Source organism: Physeter macrocephalus, chromosome 11 (genome assembly GCF_002837175.3).
Source record: "Physeter macrocephalus isolate SW-GA chromosome 11, ASM283717v5, whole genome shotgun sequence".
NCBI classification, from domain to species: domain Eukaryota; kingdom Metazoa; phylum Chordata; class Mammalia; order Artiodactyla; family Physeteridae; genus Physeter; species Physeter macrocephalus.
Window position 1 is genome coordinate 30,828,767 of NC_041224.1, and position 16,675 is coordinate 30,845,441.

The 16,675-nt window shown below is 48.2% G+C and overlaps 2 protein-coding genes across 3 annotated transcripts in view; one reads left to right on the forward strand and one right to left on the reverse strand.

Annotated features, from left to right (window-relative positions):
• Positions 1-16,675, reverse strand: part of PFKFB3 (6-phosphofructo-2-kinase/fructose-2,6-biphosphatase 3) — an 86,911-nt gene that overhangs the window by 28,979 nt on the left and 41,257 nt on the right. The window contains exon 1 of one of the 2 annotated variants that reach the window (XM_028496438.2): positions 392-524. The exons of the other annotated variant lie outside the window; for it this stretch is intronic. The gene's annotated coding sequence lies outside the window, so the exon portion shown is untranslated. Of the gene's footprint in view, positions 1-391; positions 525-16,675 lie in introns of those variants that run through there. 2 annotated transcript variants of the gene reach the window in all.
• On the forward strand, positions 3,112-3,896 carry LOC102993169 (katanin p60 ATPase-containing subunit A1-like). Its single transcript, XM_055087842.1, has one exon. The coding sequence runs from the start codon at positions 3,255-3,257 to the stop codon at positions 3,894-3,896; it is 642 nt and encodes a 213-aa protein (XP_054943817.1). The 5' UTR covers positions 3,112-3,254.

The window sequence follows — 16,675 nt, forward strand, 5'->3', positions numbered from 1 at the left end:
CCCCCCCACTCCCACCCCCACCTCCCTCTCCTGAGTCCCTGCTCTCCTCCCTCCCACAGCTTTGCTGACAGCCTGGTTTCGGCGCTTGGGCAGCTGTTCAGAAACCCGAGTGCACTGCATTTGGACTTGTTTTTCTGTACCGGGAGCAAATGCCAGAGATGACACCCTATAGCGCCCCAGAGAGAGTCCCACTCCACTCCCGAAATAAGAGTGGTCTGATCCAAAGAGGAAAATAGCAGCGAGGGAGCTCTGGCGCCCGCGCCGGAAAGTCGCCGCCCCCAGATCGCTGGGGCCGGGGTGGGGACGGCTGCAGCCCTACAGACTTGCACACTTGTCTCTCCCGGAGGCGAGAGAGAGAGGGTACCTGGTGTACCCGAGTGCCTGTACTTACCCACCGGTTTTTCTGCACACGCTGAAGGGCAAGGCAGGGGATGGGGGTCCAAGCTTGAAGACAACTGTGGGTCTCAGCTCAGCGGGAGAGCAGTCCACACCAGTGAAGGCACATCTTTAACCTCGTCATCCGGATGATGTGTCTGACCAGGGTCCAGCTCTGAGGGCACGAGGCGCTTGACGTTCCTTGTTCCTCGGAGCTTCTAGCTAAGTATTCACGCTCCACACCCAGACCTGGTGCCTTCCCGGCCCGGATGTCAGTAATGCCTAGAGCCTTAGGCGTTCTGGCTACAGAGCAGAGACTAAGTTCTCCCTCATCACCTCCTACACCTAATGGGGGCCAGCAAATGGAAGTTTCAAGTAATCGCCCTCCCACTTCTGATATCTAAGTGCAAACAAACTGGGAATGAGTGGGGGACTAGGACAAATTTACACTTTAAAATAAAGGGGGGGGGGCAGCCAGAACTGGTGTGGCCCTTGCAATCCTCAAGTGCCATACATTAGCGTAGCATCCTTCTGGAAGCTAACACTGATTCACTGTAAATGCCGTTTACAAACAACCCAACTGCATCTGAACTCCAAGAACGTACTGGTTCAGTGTTTACTGTTTTAGACATCCACCTCTTTCCCTAGTTCTGCTAACGACCGCATCTGTATCCAACTATCCAGGGCTTTCACCAACACCCCCAAACGGATGATCAGAACGCCGTCCTTCAGAAAAGGCACCAGAGGATGTAAAAATTCCTCGAATACGACGATGTTTTTACAGATAGGACAGCTCCAAGTACTGGGGTGGGTGGGAGGGTGTTGTATGACCCCGTGGTCCTAGGCATTATTAAGGCTAGAAGGAATTTTCCAGATAATCCAGTCATCCTTTTAAATGAGTAAAGGGAAGTTTAGCGATTAGAGGAGTTAGAAGTAGGCCAAAGGTCAAGGAACACAGCCAGTTAGGACCCTCTACTTGACACAGTGGGCAGATGGCCCCCAGGGGACTTGTGATGACTACAGCCTGACCCGGGGGTGCTGAGTGGAGTCCTGATGAGGGGCAGAGCACACTGTGACTCAGACCATCTCACCCAGAACAGCTGAGCGGTCCGGCAGGAGAGAGCAAAGAAAGCCCTTCCTGCACAGTAAGTGTCTCTTGCGGTGCTTATTTATAGCGAATTCCTTAGCTAGCTCCAGACTCAGAAAGGATGGTGGGGGTGGGTTTTCTCCATGACCTCTCTCTTCTCAGTTCCCTATGCCGGCCAAAGTCATCTAACCCTCACCCCTGCTCCCCGATGCTGCTGTAACTTCAGCCAAAAGCAACCCCATTTCCACGATCAGAAGCCAGTGAACCAGATTGAAACACTGAAACCATGCTGGAACCCACCTCCTTCTGTCCAGTGAGGGGAGTAAGAACAAGCCATGGCAGGCGTGAGCATTCAGAAGTTGCTAATTAGACACAAAGTGTCATCATTTGCTCCCGCGAACAATCCTGTGTCTGAGAGAGTGAAGGGAGACGCCAAATAAAAGACTGAAATAAGCCCTTACCTCATCGCCCATCCAAAGACAGGGGAGAGGGCGACATTTTTTTTTTTTTCTAAATAAAATGTAACTCATGTGAATGGGAACACAGGCACAGACGTCCACACGATGCCACAACGGCGGGTTGAAAACCCGTTCAAAACTTGCACACAGCGGTTTATAGCAGCTTTAGTCATAATCACCAAAACGTGGAAGCAGCCAAGATATCCATCAGTAGGTGAAACGATAAATAAACTGTGGTGCCTCCAGACAATGGGATATTATTAGTCAGTGCCCCAAAGAAATGAGCTGTCAGCCACGATAAAGACATGGAAGAACGGTAAGTACATATTCCTAAGTGGAAGGAGCCAATCTGAAAAGGCTACAGACCGTATGATTCCAACTCTATGACATGCTGGAAAAGGCACAACTACAGTGAAAAGATGAACGGTTGCCAGGGGTTGGGGGAAAAGAGGGCTGAATAGGTGGAGGGCAGAGGATTTTTAAGGCAGTGAAACTGCTCTGTATGATCTTACAGTGATGGATACATGTCTTTATACATTTGTCCAAACCCATTAAATATACAACACCAAGAGTGAACCCACAGGAAATTGTGGACTTTGGGTGACAATGATGTGTCCGTGTAGGTTCACCCTTATTAAAAATGTACCATCAGGTGAGTGACATTGATGACAGGGGAGGCTGTGCGTGAGTAGGGGCAGGGGGTACAGGGGAAATCTCTATACTTTCCTCTCAATTTTGCTGTGAACCTAAAACTGTCCTAAAAAATAAAGTCTATTTTTAAAAAAGTCATTCCTCTTCTACAAATGTCACGTACACTTTTCTCCAAATGAGGGGACTTACCCATCTCATTACGAGAATATCAGGACAGTTCAATGTGGCCACGGCCTGGCTCTGGGTGAATCGTCACAACTGAAGTCCTACTGAACCAGCAAGTTTCCTTTCCTTCTGCCCAGTCCGCGGTCCTCCACTTCCTGCAGGCCCTTCCTCTTCTGAGTGTACGCCCCTGACCTTGGGACCATGCTATTAAAACTGCCCCTTAAGAAAAACAAAAAAAAACTGCCCCTGGGTGTTTCACACCTAGCATCACACCAGGCTCCTGCTTTGAGAGTATTTTACACTCCCTGTCAACCTCCTCACCCTATATCAAGACACATGGGAGGCTGGTGACGGTTGGACAAGGCAGTGCTGGGTCCGTGAGCACAAAACAGGGTGGTTGGGGCAGGACAGGGCAGGGCCCTCCTTCCTCGCTGCCCGGAGCCCCGCTCGGCCCTCGCGCTCTGCCTGCCGCTAGGCGGTTTCCCGAGGAGCCTCAGAGACACAGCTTATAATTGAGCATGAGTCTTCTTATGATCAGTGAGAATGTAAAATTGGCCCATGAATATGCATTGCTGGGAAATTATGACTCTGCAATGGTCTATTATCAGGGAGTTCTTGATCAAATGAACAAGTATCTATACTCAGTCAAAGATACATACCTCCAGCAGAAATGGCAACAGGTTTGGCAGGAAATAAATGTGGAAGCTAAACACGTTAAGGATATCATGAAAACACTAGAAAGCTTTAAACTAGACAGCACTCCATTAAAAGCTGCACAGCATGAGCTTCCAGCGTCCGAGGGAGAAGTCTGGTCCCTGCCTGCACCTGTTGAACGAAGACCCTCACCAGGACCTAGAAAACGCCAGTCGTCTCAGTACAGTGACCCTAAACCACAGAGTAACCGTCCAAGTACAACTGTCAGAGTTCACCATCCATCCGCACACAGTGTTCACAATGACAGAGGGAAAGCTGTTCGTTGTCGGGAAAAGAAAGAACAGAATAAAGGAAGAGAGGAGAAGAACAAATCACCTGCTGCAGTTACAGAACCAGAGACAAATAAATCTGATAGTACTGGATACGATAAGGACTTAGTAGAAACTTTGGAAAGAGGTATAATTTCTCAGAATCCCAATGTTCGATGGGAGATATTGCTGATTTAGTAGAAGCTAAAAAGTTGCTTCAGGAAGCTGTGCTGGGAAATTATGACTCTGCAATGGTCTATTATCAGGGAGTTCTTGATCAAATGAGCAAGTATCTATACTCAGTCAAAGATACATACCTCCAGCAGAAATGGCAACAGGTTTGGCAGGAAATAAATGTGGAAGCTAAACACGTTAAGGATATCATGAAAACACTAGAAAGCTTTAAACTAGACAGCACTCCATTAAAAGCTGCCCAGCATGAGCTTCCAGCGTCCGAGGGAGAAGTCTGGTCCCTGCCTGCACCTGTTGAACGAAGACCCTTGGTTGAAAATTGATCCTTAGTAATGGAATTCTTGTGAATTAGAACAATGGCACATAAATCCTTTGCTGATGCTATTATATTCCCAACAGGGAGTGTTGATGGTTGGCCCACCTGGCACAGGAAAGACCCTCCTTGCTAAAGCAGTAGCTACTGAGTGCAAGACAACGTTCTTCAATGTCTCTTCATCAACTCGGACTTCCAAATACAGAGGAGAGTCTGAGAAGCTTGTTCGTCTTCTGTTTGAAATGGGGACACGGTTTCGATCCCTGGTCCGGGAAGATCCCACATGCCACGGAGCAGCTGGGCCCTTGCGCCACAATTGCTGAGCCTGCACTCTGGAGCCCGCGAGCCGCAACTACTGAGCCTGCATGCCACAACTAATGAAGCCTGTGCACCTGGGGCCCGTGCTCTGCAACAAGAGAAGCCACCACAATAAGCCCACGCACTGCAACAAAGAGTAGCCCCTGCTCACCACAACTAGAGAAAGCCCGCACACAGCAGTGAAGACCCAACGCAGCCAAAAATAAATAAATTTTTAAGTGTATTATTATTATTATTATCTTACTATCCCTTTGGAGGCAATAGATGACTTAGAATTCAAGTTTTCAACTAGAAAAGAAAGTGAGATTTAACTATTAGGATTTTCCAAGTGAACAGACTAAAACTAAATCTATACTTTGGAAGCACCGTGCTTTCAACACAGTTAATCGCCTCTTAGAGGATACTGAATTATAACCTCATGGTCCAAAGAATTGATGGACCCAGTACAATTGCGTGTTCAAATCTGTAATGTTCACTTGCCATTTTGGACTTCCATTTTTAGAAGAACCTTTAAAATGCTGTTTGATCAGTTAAGCTCTGTTTTGAGAAATCTTTGCCATCATTAACGTTCAAGCTTTCTTGTGCAGTGATTCTGTAAGTTTGGATATTTTGCTTAAAAAATGATTGACAATAAACATTAGTTACTATAATAAAAAAAGACATGTTATTTGTGTTTAAAAGTATTACTTTATGACTTCAGCATATGTGTGCTTTTAAAAAATCAGATATTCTGTAGTCTAGTTAACAGACTTGTACCAACGTCAATTTCCTGGTTTTGATATTTTACTACAGTCATATAAGATGTCACCATTAAAGGAAGCTGGGTGAAGGGTTCACGGGACTCTATGTACTATTTTGTAACTTCTTGTATTTCAAAATAAAAAGTTTTTTTTAAAACTCCCCAAATATTAAATCGGTGATAGCTCAGTTTGCTCAAATTCCAGAGGAAAAAAAGAAGAAAAGCATAGATGGTATAGATCCAGGCATTGAGGGAGAAGGGAACTGACGGAAAGGTAGCCAAGAACTCTGTAGTGATTTGCATGTGTTCCTAACACCTTTGCTTCTTGCAAATGACACAAATATACAAACAGAATTTGCACACATCCTGCACCTGTGGAAAAACGGAATCAAGCTCAAGCTGTGTTTTACTTTGGGTGGGGGGATGATTCTATTTCTGGGCTTTGCATAGATCGTCGGGAGGATATTGGTGGGTCTGTAGTCTTTGTTGTCACCAATTTGCATGCACAACACAAAATAAAGAGAAGACACATGCAGAGTTCAGCTGAGGACTCCAGACGGCTATGCTGAGCCTGTCTTTCGCGGAGGGAAGAGGAGCCACAGAGATGAGCAGTACACTGTCCATCTTCTGGCACATTTAATAGATGCTTACAAGCAGTAGCTGCGTGTCGGACTCTACACAGAACAGGCTGCACCGGAACCACAACAATCTCGGGTCCAGCCAGGAAGAGCAGGTGATCAAACAGCTGTCATCAAGGTGTTCCGTGCTCCATCTAACCCCGAGTATGACAAAGAAAGATCTCCCACGCCCAAGAGCTTGTAATTGAAGACCAGAGGGGGAAATGTACACGAATTAGAATACAAGTAGGGAACTAAGAGAGAGGTGTTGGGTAAGATTATGCCGAATGCAGGCTCAGGGTAAAGTCCAGGTTGAGAGAATAAGGAAAGTTTGCATGTAATTGGGGCAGATCCGCTGGGAATTTCATATCCATTTCATTGTCCTTCAGCGTTTCTCTGCTAAGCCCAAGAGCAAACATGGAACTGAAAGTCAGTATCTCTCATTTCTTCCCACATTAAACAAGTATTCACTGAAAGCAACTGTCCCGGGGTCTCCAGAGTCAAGTGAGATGTGGTCCTTGTCAGAATTATGAATTCATTTTTGAATTTCACATTGTCCCTAACACACAAACACACAGAGACACACACACGCGCGGGCGCCCCTACCTTTTTCCCTTAGAGTTAATGAAACTGAGGCTCAGAAATATTACATTATTCCCTGTGATCACAAAGCTAATAAGCAAAGGAATAAAAAACAAGATCTCCGGCTAGGCTGGTATTCTTTCAAGTGTCACCCAATTAAATTACTTTCTGACTAGAACATTCAGTCTTCTTCTGAATAACAAAGTCAACAATGAAACTTTGGATCCAAGTGGTTTCTAGGACAATGTCTAAATTACTCAGTATTTGGATATAATGAGGAAATAAGAATCGTCTTAAGAAACGATTATAAAGATTAATAACTAAAAACTTTCAAATGAACCTACAATGTAAAGTGCTACTTAGCATATGAAGACAGAGAGACAGCATCCCTAAGAGTCCCAGCCCTCATACTGGGACAGCCTCCCCTACTGATGCAGAAAGGCTCATGGTCGACACCACAGCTGAGCCAATTTAAAAAGAAATTACTATTTTAAGAAATAAAACTGAGTCAGCTTTAAAAAATTTTTAAAAAGAGGTAGAGGAGGCCTTGGGCTTTCTCAAAGGCTTTCTCAAAGGTTTTAAGATGTCCTAATTGGGCTTCCCTGGTGGCACAGTGGTTGAGAGTCCACCTGCCGATGCAGGGGACAGACATGGGTTCGTGCCCCGGTCCGGGAGGATCCCACATGCCGCGGAGCGGCTGGGCCCGTGAGCCATGGCCGCTGAGCCTGCGCGTCCGGAGCCTGTGCTCCGCAACGGGAGAGGCCACAGCAGTGAGAGGCCCGCGTGCTGCAAAAAAAAAAAAAAAAAAAAAAAAAAAAAAAAAAAATGTCCTAATTGATTAGCAAAGGGAAAAAAGAAAAGAAAGATCCTATTTCTCGGACACTATTCAAATTCTTCGATAAGCTTCAAATTTCTATTGTTGATAATACATCTTTATGGCCAGGCTGTCAACAGCAAGACATCACGGTAGCTGCAGGGCAGCACTGGCCCACAGGAGCGACAACCTTGGCTTAAGATTTTCCAGTTGTGAGAAGAAACAGGAGAAGATAACAGCAGCACTGGATCCTAGTTAACCTCACATAGCCCAGATACTGTCCCTTCAACAAGTGCTGCAACAAGTTGGCGAGATGGTCCACATTCCATTTTGTATCCTGCATCTCCGGTCGCCCTTCCAGGTATCTGGAGTAAGAGGCGTCCAAGTGGAGACACACGGACAGAGGCGCTGGGGTGGGATCTGGGTTCAGGGAAGAGCCGGTGGGTGGCACAGTGAGGACTGGAGAGTGAGGAGGGGGAGGGGCAGTCGGGGGGCACCTCGTGGACCCTCAGGACGACTGGCTACTGTTCTGAGAAAGAGGAAGTTCCCCAAAGGGCACTGAGAAGGATAAGCAAGAGGACGGGAGGGACCTTCCTCGCTTTCACAGCTGTTTCCATCCCGAGGGGCCTAGAACAGAGCCGGGCCCCAACACTAGTTGCCAGAATGCATGTTTGGTTAAAGACTGGCCTCTGGGGACTTCCCTGGTGGTCCAGGGGCTAAGACTCCGCGCTCCCAATGCAGGGGGCACGGGTTCGATCCCTGGTCAGGGAACTAAGATCCTGCATGCCACAGTGGCAAAAAAAAAAAAAAAAGACTGGCCTCTGGTTACGGTGCTAAGAACAGGTTCTAATAAGCAGGTAATGGTCTTGGGATCCTGAAATAACCGTTAGCTCCAGGATCTCCACTCCACTCTGGGTTTGTAAGGAAGATGGGGTCAAGGGGAGCTCAAGAGACAGGCCCCTGAGTGGAGACAGTTTCTCTTCCACTCCTCCCCCAGAGAGCATTTATCCTATGAAACTAGAAGAGGAGACCAGGCCAGAAATCTTTATTCTGGAAAATTCCTCTCCCAGGCTTTAAAACAAGAGGCATGGGTGGGGTAGAAAAAGATCGGGGTGCTGGAACCCATAACTGGATGTTGGGATCCGTAACCACACTGTACTTTGTGGTAAAGGGCCCTCAGATCCTGAAAAAAGTTGCCGTGTGCAGTGAGGATAAATTAATGGGTACTTTGCTGAGAAACTCTGTATCAGTTTCTGATACATAGCTCTGGGAGCAGCCCTGCCAGGAGCCAACATGCTCCTTTCTCTGCCCTGCCAGGCACAGAATCCCTCTAACTCCAGCTTACCTGCCCTCACAGACAGCACACTGGCGAGCAGACCCGAATGTTCTATTCTGACCAGCAGCCATGATCCTCCTAGAAACGTACCAAGTGGGCAATCTAGTTTAAATACCATTCTCTCACCAGTTTGGTTTGTGACTTGGTCTCCCTAGGCTTGACCATCTCTGGCTGCACTGCTAAAATCCAGCTTCTAAAGAAGAATATCTGAGGACCAGACACCGGGGCCCAGGGACCCCACACAGACAAGGCTGGCCGCCCATTCCTCTCTGACACCAACCTGGTTTGTTTTCATTGTGAGCATGGATAGATGCCCTAGAACACTTGTGGCTTTGTTTCTTGTCAGAAAAGTTTCCCAGTGACAATATTTTATAGACACAAACACAAAACAGAGATCGAAGAAACAATCCAGAAGTGAAGAAAGACCCAGATAAACTGATATAGCAGCTCTGCTTCTCAAATTACCTGTTGCCAGCTTTAGGAGGGACAGCGCTGCCCTGATACAGAAGGCTGGACTTTGGATTTGCACCCAGACACTTAGCACTGCTCCCTGGGGACAGTGTACACATCCTACCTGGCCCTCCTCTGCCACCCATCCCCCAGTGCCAGTAACTCCTTTATGTAAAAAGGCAGTGGGTGTAACAGCATTTTTCGCAAGAACCAAAGGCCCAAGTGTCCATCAAGAGATGAACGGAAAGACAAAATGTGGTCCATGCATACAGTGGAATATTATTCGGTCATGAAAAGGAAGGAGGGGGACTTCCATGGTGGCGCAGTGGTTAAGAATCCACCTGCCAATGCAGGGGACATGGGTTCGAGCCCTGGTCCGGGAAGATCCCACATGCCGCAGAGCAACTATGCCCGTGCACCACAACTACTGAGCTGAGCTCTAGAGCCCACGAGCCACAACTACTGAAACCCGTGCGCCTAGAGCCTGTGCTCCGCAACAAGAGAAACCACCACAAGGAGAAGCCCGCGCACCGCAACGAAGACCCAATGCAGCCCAAAATAAATAAATAAATAAATTTTAAAAAAATTTAAAAAGAAAAGGAAGGAGGTATTGAAACACACTGCAACACGGATAAACCTTGAAGACATTACAGGTGTGGACTGAGTTGTGTTCCCCTAGAACTCATATGCTGAAGCCCTAACCCCTAGTACCTCAGAATGTGACTGTATTTGGACATACAGTCTTTAAATAAGTAATTAAGTTAAATGAGGCCATTAGCATGGACCCTCACCCAATCTGACTAGTGTCTCTATAAGAAGAGGAATTTGGAAATTCCCTGGGGTCCAGTGGTTAGGACTCCGTGCTCTCACTGCCGAGGGCCCGGCTTCAATCCCTGGTCAGGGAACTAAAATCCCATAAGCCGTGTGGCATGGCCAAAAAAAAAAAAAAGAAGAGGAATTTGGACACACCAAGACATACCAGGTGTGTATGCCCACAGAGGAAAGGCCCTGTGAGGACACAGCAAAAAGCCGGGCATCCGCAAGCCAAGGAGAGAGGCCTCAGGAGAAACCCAACCTCATCTTGGACTTCCAGCCTCCAGAACCATGAGAAAATAAGTGTCTGTTGTGTAAGCCACCCCGTCTGTGGTATTTGTCATGGCAGCCGGAGCAAACTAGTACAATTATGCAAAGTGAAAGAAACCAGACACAAAAGGTTATGTACTGTGTGATTCCATCAATGGGAAATATCCGGAATAGGTAAATCCATACAGACAGAAAGCAGATTAGTGCTTGCCAGGGGCCGATGAGAACAGGGGTGACTGCTTACTGGGGATAGGGGCTTCCTTTCCAAGTGATGAACACGTTTTGGAATTGGATAGAGGCAAGGGTTGCACGGTACTGTGACTGTACTAAATGCCACTGAATTGTGTGCTTTAAAATGGTTCATTTTATGTTATGTGAATTTCGCCTCAATTAAAAAAAACAAGACAGCGGATGAGGGAAGACAGAGAGCGATCTGAAAAATGAGGATATTAAACCTGTTCAAGTTAGAACAGGGTGGTTAACAAGACAGAGGAGAAGAGGATGCTAGAAAGACCAGGAAAAAGCAAATTCGAGTGACCGGAGAAAAACAGAAAAGACACGGTCAGCCCAGACCTCTGCATCCACAGCCCGGTCTGCACCTGCCGACGGGCAGCCTTCCCCCACTTTGCTCCTTACCCAGGCCCCTCGTCATCAACAACACAAGGGGTGGGGAAGGAGAAGAGGGGAGGAGACCGAACAAAATCATTTCACACCGTGTTCATTTTACATCAGGCGGGGGTGACCTGCTGTACCAGAGTGGCTTTGCTCAACGATGCATCGGGAACAATGCCCACCTATAGACAATGGGGTTTTCGTATGAAGAGTGCACAGCAGAGCCCCGGCACACAGTGGGCTCACGATTTTGTAGCCAGGAGCTCTGTGCAAAGTGAGCCTTCAGCTTTCTCCAGACCCTGCATCTCTCCCTGAACTCTCAGCCAGGTGGTGGCATCTAAGCTAGAAAACAGGTTCCCAAATTCCTCCACCTTCCCCACTCCACCCTGCTCAGTGAAATCCATCACATAGCTGGGAGGTTCCATTACTTCCTGTAATAGTCAGGGTTCTCCTGAGAAATATGTATGTATGTACAAAAGGAAACTCATTATATGGTTTTTGAGGCTGAGAGGTCCCACCCTCTGCCGTCTGCAGGCTGGAGACCCAGGAAAGCAGGTGGGATTCACTCCGAGTCTGAAGGCCTGAGAACCAGGAGCTCCGAGGTCCGATGTCCAAGGACAGAAGAGGATGGATGCCCCAACTCATGCCGGGAGAGCGAGTTCGCCCTTCCTCCATACGCTTCTGTTCCATCCAGGCCCTCACCAGACAGGATGGTGTACACCACTTTCGGGAGGACCCTAGGCTTTACTCGATCCACTGAATCAGAGGCAGTCTCTCCAGAAACATCCATGCACACACACCCAGAAATCATGTGTTACCAGCTACCTGGGCACCCCTTGGCCCAATCAGGTTGACACATAAAATTAACCATCACTCACCCCAGTAGCCAATCTTCCCATAATTCTTAGCAGCAGAACCCCAGTTTTTAGCTAAACAATCTCCCGACTCAAGGATGAGTTTCAGACTTGCAGGTTAGCCCCGGCTGAGGCGAAGGTGGAGCCAGGGGAGAGGGTCAAGCTCCCAGCCACTCCACCGCCCGCACCTGGCACCTCCTGCTGCTGCTGGAACGGCTCACCTCCCCGCCCTCCACACCCTGCTTGTTCCCTAGGCTGTTTCCACACTGCATCTAGAAACCCCAATCTAGAAATCTGACGGCCCTCCCACAAAGCCTCAGCTTGAACCTGTGGCTTCAGGCTGGTCATTCTATTATTAGATGGGCTGCTGGCCAGACAGACAAATGTCCCTTCCTGCAACTTCCCTCAATTCTCTCTCTGCCACCTGCCCCCTCCTCCAGGGCAAATGCCCACCCTCCAACCTGTGTGAGCAGCTGTTGTGTCCCCATGAGACATGCACCCTTCAGGCTCAGAAGCCCACTCCTGGGCTTTAAAGCAGCGTGAACACAGCCTTCCACGGCACACAGCAGAGCAAGAGTGGACTGGCCCCACGATGGGAAAGGAATCAGGTTCTAGGGAGGAGTGAATGCTGACTGACACCATAAGACCTACTGTTAACACCACAGCCAGGCTCTTGAAATGACTGGCAAAAAGCGATTCTAGGGAACCTATGGATAACCCAGGTTTGGATCCTCAACTACGCAAACCAGCCCTGTCTGGTCTCCAAAGCTTATTCGGCGGGAGTGGGGGGCACGGAAGAGACGGCAGGGTGGGGAGGGGCGTGGGCTAGGGCTGGGAGCCTGGACCCCACCCCGACCCTGTCTGTACCAGGTCACGGGATTGCCCTCTCTGGACCCAAGTTCCCTCCTCTGCCCATGAGCCCTCTAGATGGTCTGGAAGCATCTCCTCCACTTCTCCAAGGATTCTAATTGCTCTCAATGAAGTGCATATAGAAACTGGATGGTAAGTACTAGACTATAAGCACTTAAAAAACACAGACAGCGGGCTTCCCTGGTGGCGCAGTGGTTGAGAGTCCGCCTGCCGATGCGGGGGACACGGGTTCGTGCCCCGGTCCGGGAGGATCCCACATGCCGCGGAGCGGCTGGGCCCGTGAGCCGTGGCCGCTGGGCCTGCGCGTCCGGAGCCTGTGCTCCGCAACGGGAGAGGCCACAGCAGTGAGAGGCCCGCGCACCGCAAAACAAAACACAAAAAAATTGCATTTCTTTTATTACATGAAGGAGAAAAAAGGAAAAGAAAAAAGAAATCCCTGCCACAACAGTGAGAGGCCCGCGTACCGCAAAAAAAAAAAAAAAAAAAAAAAAAAAAAAAACAAAACCACAGACAGCTATTCATCCGTGTATCAACAGAGCCTGCCATCATGTCAGGCACACGGGACGTCTTCAGTATGTTGGATGAAGGAAGAATGGATTTGCAGTGATGCTACATGGCTCACATCATGGTCTGGAAGTAGCCTCCGTAACCACTCAGGGAACCCCAGGGCTCGGAGAGGGACAGAGAGCCACTCGCCCTGGTGACTAGCTGGCTCATCTGGAAAATCAGGATAATCGCTGCCTGTGCACCTAGCGAGGTGGGGAAGGGGGTCAAATCAGATACCACTAAAAGGGCTCAGGCAAACACTCCAGTACTCAACACATACATGAAGATTAGCATTTTCTGAATCATCCAGGCTCACCCCGAGGTGGCGGCTGAGGCGTGTTAGTAGACTTCTTTTCCTCTTGAGGCTCCAGCCCTTGGTTTCCTCAACACACACACACACACACACATGACCTGGTCTCCAGCCCTTGGTTTCCTCAACACGCACACACACACACACACACACACACACACGGAGAAGAGCCGAAGTCAAAACAACCGAGGTTCCCGACCTAGGACCCTGGTGAGGACAGAACTGAGAAGCAGCCACCTTCTGCCGCGTGCTGAGCGCCCAGGCGATGCACCGGGAGCCGAGGTTGAGAAAGTGGGGAGCAGGCTGTGTCGCAAGCCTGCTTGCGCCACATGGTGCACGCAGCTCCGCAACTGCCAAATCAGAGCTGACATCCTTTCCCCTCTCTCTTCCCCCTTGTACTTCTTCCTTCTCCCGGTGGAAAACATTCTAAAAATAGAGCCAAATCAAGCCAAAAAACGTTTAAATGCAGGTTTTGGAAAACAGCACTGAGTAGATGTTGGAAAGCCTACGGCAGCTGGGCCGTGCTAATGCCTAGCGTTCAAGTTAGAGGGGCGGGTGGTCTGTCATCGCCGTGCTAAGACCGTACTGCGCATGTGTCTGGGAGACGCCTTTTAAGGGAACGGTAACAAACTCAGACACATCCAGAGGAAGGCAATCAGAAGGCCCCAGCCATCTGGAAACCACTCTGCGAGGAACAGCTAAAGAACTAGATGTGAGATAAAGAACAAGATGATGAGATAAGATGATAAACAGGTACCAATACAGGGGAGCTGACTTACACTGTGTTGCTCCCGGGAGCAGATGCCCGATTGCGGGCGGCAGGCTACGGGGGACCATGATGGGACAGAACGATGACACAGTGCCTGCCCCATCGTGAGCCCCCGGCCCAGCTCATCAACTTGATTTGGGGCAGGGCACTTCTGTACACCCGAAGTGTGGAACGATCTCATGATCTCAGTGGTCCTTTTCCGTTGTAGAGTCTTTAAGTCTAGAACCACGATACTAAGTGAATCTGGGTACAAAGCTGCTGACCCAGCATTTAATCACACATCTGATCAGCCTGGGTAGCCAAGGGGCCAGGAGCCACAGATTGGATGGAACATTCCTCTGACAAGCCCCTTGGAATGCAATAGCCCTCCGGTGATCCTGGCTGACGACTCATTCTTTCCAGTCACCCGTTGGGGCAACTGAGACCATTAAGGCCCCTCTGAACCAATCAGAGACGCCAGCTCGAAACCCCAGAGGAGAACGGAGTTAGACACCTAGACCAGCGTTTCCCATCTAGTGGTGACTGAAACCTCAGGGAGTCACACACGTGTGGGATCCCAAGAAGATGTTCACACCCCGTGTAGAAATTAGTTCTGTTTCAAATTTCTAAGTTTTGAATCAACAAACACAATCTTTAAATATTTTTCCTATGGCAGCCTTAGAGGTATGCCCCTCCGGTCTCCCTTTAAGAAAGAACTTGCTCATCAGCTATGAGGGGTGCAGTTAAATGAGTCTCCAGCCACAGCGCTTCGGGATCCATGGTGGCCTCGGAGCCCAGGCCATGCCCCTCCCGGCAGCTCCCAGGTACGGACTGAGCCCAGCAGGGCACCAGGGCCTGGCCGTTTCTGCCCACAGTGGGCAAGCTCTGCACTGAAGCTCCCCACCGGGGCTGGCAGAGACTTCTCAGAGATGCCCTCCGTCTTTTCCCGCGCACCCCGCAACTCGCCGTTCACAGGTATCAGGCCTGCAACCCTCTCCCTTTATTTTTCACAAGCACTACCCCCAATAAATCTCTTGCACTTCTGACTCCTGTCTGCTTCCCCGAGGACCCAACCAACACACATGCCCAAAATAAAACAGCTTGAGAGCATCCGAGTGTGTATGGAGTTCACAGAAGTTAGGGTGCAAGATGAGTGAGTGTGCTCTTGATGCTGGGCTGGCTTATCGCTCAGATGAATTATCAGCAGCCGCTCTGAGGGGTGTGGCCATGGTACAGCTTTAGCCGAATTTAGTCTCAGTTATTTGGTATTTGATGTATACCCTGTATTAATGACTGTGTAAAGATGGGAACCACAAGAATCATTGATGTTGACATGTGACTTCATGAGAAAATGATAAGGAGATGTCAAAAAAGACACAAAGGCCTACTTTAAGGCATTCCACGGGTCAAATCTGGTACAAGTCGGGCAACAAAATGAATAATAGTAATAGATTATAACCCTGAGTAAAATGAGAATCCCCAAATCCATTCACCTGTAAATAAAACGAATGAATGAATGGGTGCAGGAGATGAAAGAGCGTCTCTTTACACAGAATGCCAACGAGTAAGTGTAAAAGCAATGATGAAATTTGTAAGGCACTACTTGGTAATAATTATTTCAGATAAGAGTCATCGAGTGGCTGAAAGTTTGCCAAGAAATGGGATATTTGCAGCATCTCAGAGTATCTCCCCACAAGACACTTATTAATTACAAAGGAGGAATAGTAACCTCACAGTAGAGGAAGCTGGCAGACGCCATCCTACACAAGGGATCAAAGTGAACATGGGCAGGAATCAGACAAAGACCTACCCCGAGGACAAGGCACTACTCCCCGGGTGTTCCTGCCAAAAATGTAGAGGCTGGATCTAATCATAAAGGAGCAACAAACAAACCCCGATAGGGGGATATTCTAAGAAATAAATGGCCTGGATCCCGAGGAGTTACTTGCACACCCATGTTCAAAACAGCATTATTCATGGTAGCCAAGAGGTGGAAACAACCCAAATGTCCACCCACAGATGAATGGATACACAGAATATGGTCTATCCACAGCGGAATATTATTCAGCCTGTAAAAAGGAAGGAAATTCTGACATCTGCTACAACATGCATGAACCGTGAGGACATGATGTTGAGTGAAATAAGCCGGTCACAAAAGAACAAATACTGTATGATTCCACTTACATGGCGCACCTAGGGTGGGTAGGGTGGATGGATGGATGGATGGATGGATGGATGGATTGAGAGAGAGACAGACAGGCAGAGGAGTGAGGGAAAGAGAGAGAAAAAGAGAGAAGCAGAAATCAAATAGGGTAAATGTTAACATTTGCAAAATCTGGATGAAGGCTATCTTGGAAGGCTTTGTGCTATTTTTGCAACTTTCCTGTAAGTCTGAAATTATTTCAAAACAAAAAATAAAACTCAAAAAAATTTTAAGTTCCTCACTCGGTCACTCTGGGTGGATCCTGACTCAGCCTAAAAAAATTTTAAGTTCATGAAGCACCTAAAATGGTAGTAAAAAAAATTTTAAGTTCATGAAGCACCTAAAATGGCTGTAAAAAAATTTTAAGTTCATGAAGCACCTAAAATGGTA

What these genes read in the sequence shown, in the direction of transcription:
- LOC102993169 (XM_055087842.1), top strand. Translation starts at nt 3,255, where the DNA reads ATGAGTCTTCTTATGATCAGTGAGAATGTAAAATTGGCCCATGAATAT.